Source organism: Pseudochaenichthys georgianus, unplaced genomic scaffold, assembly GCF_902827115.2.
Source record: "Pseudochaenichthys georgianus unplaced genomic scaffold, fPseGeo1.2 scaffold_943_arrow_ctg1, whole genome shotgun sequence".
Lineage (NCBI taxonomy): Eukaryota > Metazoa > Chordata > Actinopteri > Perciformes > Channichthyidae > Pseudochaenichthys > Pseudochaenichthys georgianus.
In genome coordinates this window covers 5,623-7,368 of record NW_027263469.1, presented here as the reverse complement: position 1 = coordinate 7,368, position 1,746 = coordinate 5,623, and the positions used below count along the sequence as shown (strand labels likewise).

At 51.3% G+C, this 1,746-nt stretch overlaps 1 protein-coding gene across 1 annotated transcript; it reads right to left on the bottom strand.

Moving 5' to 3' along the window:
• Nucleotides 1-624: 624 nt before the first annotated feature.
• Nucleotides 625-1,527, bottom strand: LOC139433678 (uncharacterized). Its single transcript, XM_071202786.1, has 2 exons — nucleotides 1,453-1,527; nucleotides 625-1,366 (listed from the first exon to the last, which is right to left on the bottom strand). Exons 1-2 carry the CDS (start codon nucleotides 1,513-1,515, stop codon nucleotides 674-676), a joined length of 756 nt encoding a protein of 251 aa, XP_071058887.1. The 5' UTR covers nucleotides 1,516-1,527; the 3' UTR covers nucleotides 625-673.
• Between the last annotated feature and the right edge of the window lie 219 nt (nucleotides 1,528-1,746).

Below are 1,746 nucleotides of genomic sequence, written 5' to 3'. Positions count from 1 at the left end.
TGGCTACACTTAAAGGGGGTCTACTTTGCGGTGCTTTACCGTCCGCCCATCAGCACCCATAGTCGGCCTTCCTCACAGCAGCAGCACCCAACCTCCATGGAGGATTTTGCTCGTGCCCCTGGCTACACTTAAAGGGGGTCTACTTTGCGGTGCTTTACCGTCCGCCCATCAGCACCCATAGTCGGCCTTCCTCACAGCAGCAGCACCCAACCTCCATGGAGGATTTTGCTCGTGCCCCTGGCTACACTTAAAGGGGGTCTACTTTGCGGTGCTTTGCCGTCCGCCCATCAGCACCCATAGTCGGCCTTCTTCACAGCAGCAGCACCCAACCTCCATGGAGGATTTTGCTCGTGCCCCTGGCTACACTTAAAGGGGGTCTACTTTGCGGTGCTTTGCCGTCCGCCCATCGGCACCCATAGTCGGCCTTCTTCACAGCACCACCTGCCCTGCTGGAGGTTCACACTTTAACTTTTTTTACCCTCTTCTACCTTACAAATCATCCCACACTTGAGCACTCCTCACTCGGACTAAACACCTACATGCTACCACCAGAACCAGAATATCGTGCCCCTGGGGATCTTAAAAGAAGAAAACCCATAGTGGGATTAAAAACAGAACACTTAGTAATTTTAACAAACTTTATTTACAGTAATATTGACAGTAATAAATAAATTCAAACAGGATATAACGTATTTACAAGGGGACTGATTACAACAACACACTGCATATTTACAAGTTGATCACTGGCAACAGTGGGTGAAGTTGGGGCAGAGTATGGCACCCTCTCTTCACCCATGTCTGAGGGGTTGTGTTCGGCCAGTGACTGGTCCCTCTTCGGGACATGTCTTGGTAGGGAGTCTTGGTAGGGAGCCGGGCTGTGCTCCTCTCCAGAGTTGTCACTGTCGATGTCAATACCCGCAAAAGTGTCTTCATTTCCCGCTGCTGCTGTCGATGCCGCCGCCGCTGCTTGAAGTGACTGTGTGAAGAGCAACCGAATGTCCGCAGCCTCCTTCAAAGAAGGATTATTCGCGTAAAATTTGTCCGCAGTTGCAGTGTTGTGACACATGAAATCACTCACTCTTTGGCGGTTGCCTTTGTCTTGAAACCTCTTCGCATTATCGGCGTGGACTGTGCGGAGGTCGGTGAAGTTAATGGGACTGCGGAGCCCCACATCAGCCCATGCCAACCTCAGGGAGTAGGCAAGCTTCCTGAACGGGTTCTTCCCCTCTGTGTACAGAAAGTAACGGCTCTGGGTGCAGGTCAGCGTACCCTTAATTTCCAGCCACCTCTTCATCCATCCAAATTCTTCTACGGTGAGGTACAGCTGCGCCTCCCCGAACGCGTTGGCCGTCTTGTGGTTACTTACCTGTTATGACAGAGATAGAGAGTGTCAATACAATGTCAATCATGCATATAACTGCCAGAATAAATACATTGATTAATAGCACTCACATGAACCAGGTAGCCGAAGGCAGTGCCAGTTGTATCCGCCTTTCGGACCTCGGCGTTGGTCATGTTGGAGTAGACCCCCGGACGGTGGCCATAAATGCAGCTCCAATGAAGAGTCATATACCCATAGAGCAGTGTCCGGGTCGCGGTAGTCGGATTGCTGGCCATCACATCCAGGAGCTGAGGGATGCGAGTGGTGGTCGAAGTCAAGCATGTCATTAGGTCGTTGTGGCTCGGCAGACCTTCCATCTTGTCACGCTTCACTTGCATCTGGTGGATAAGTACTTTTCTCTTCAG

Excerpts from the sequence above, each read along its gene's own strand:
- LOC139433678 (XM_071202786.1), bottom strand. The coding sequence starts at position 1,515 with ATGACCAACGCCGAGGTCCGAAAGGCGGATACAACTGGCACTGCCTTC. Across the intron at positions 1,367-1,452 it reads CCTTCGGCTACCTGGTTCAT|GTAAGTAACCACAAGACGGC; the intron begins GTGAGTGCTATT and ends CTGTCATAACAG.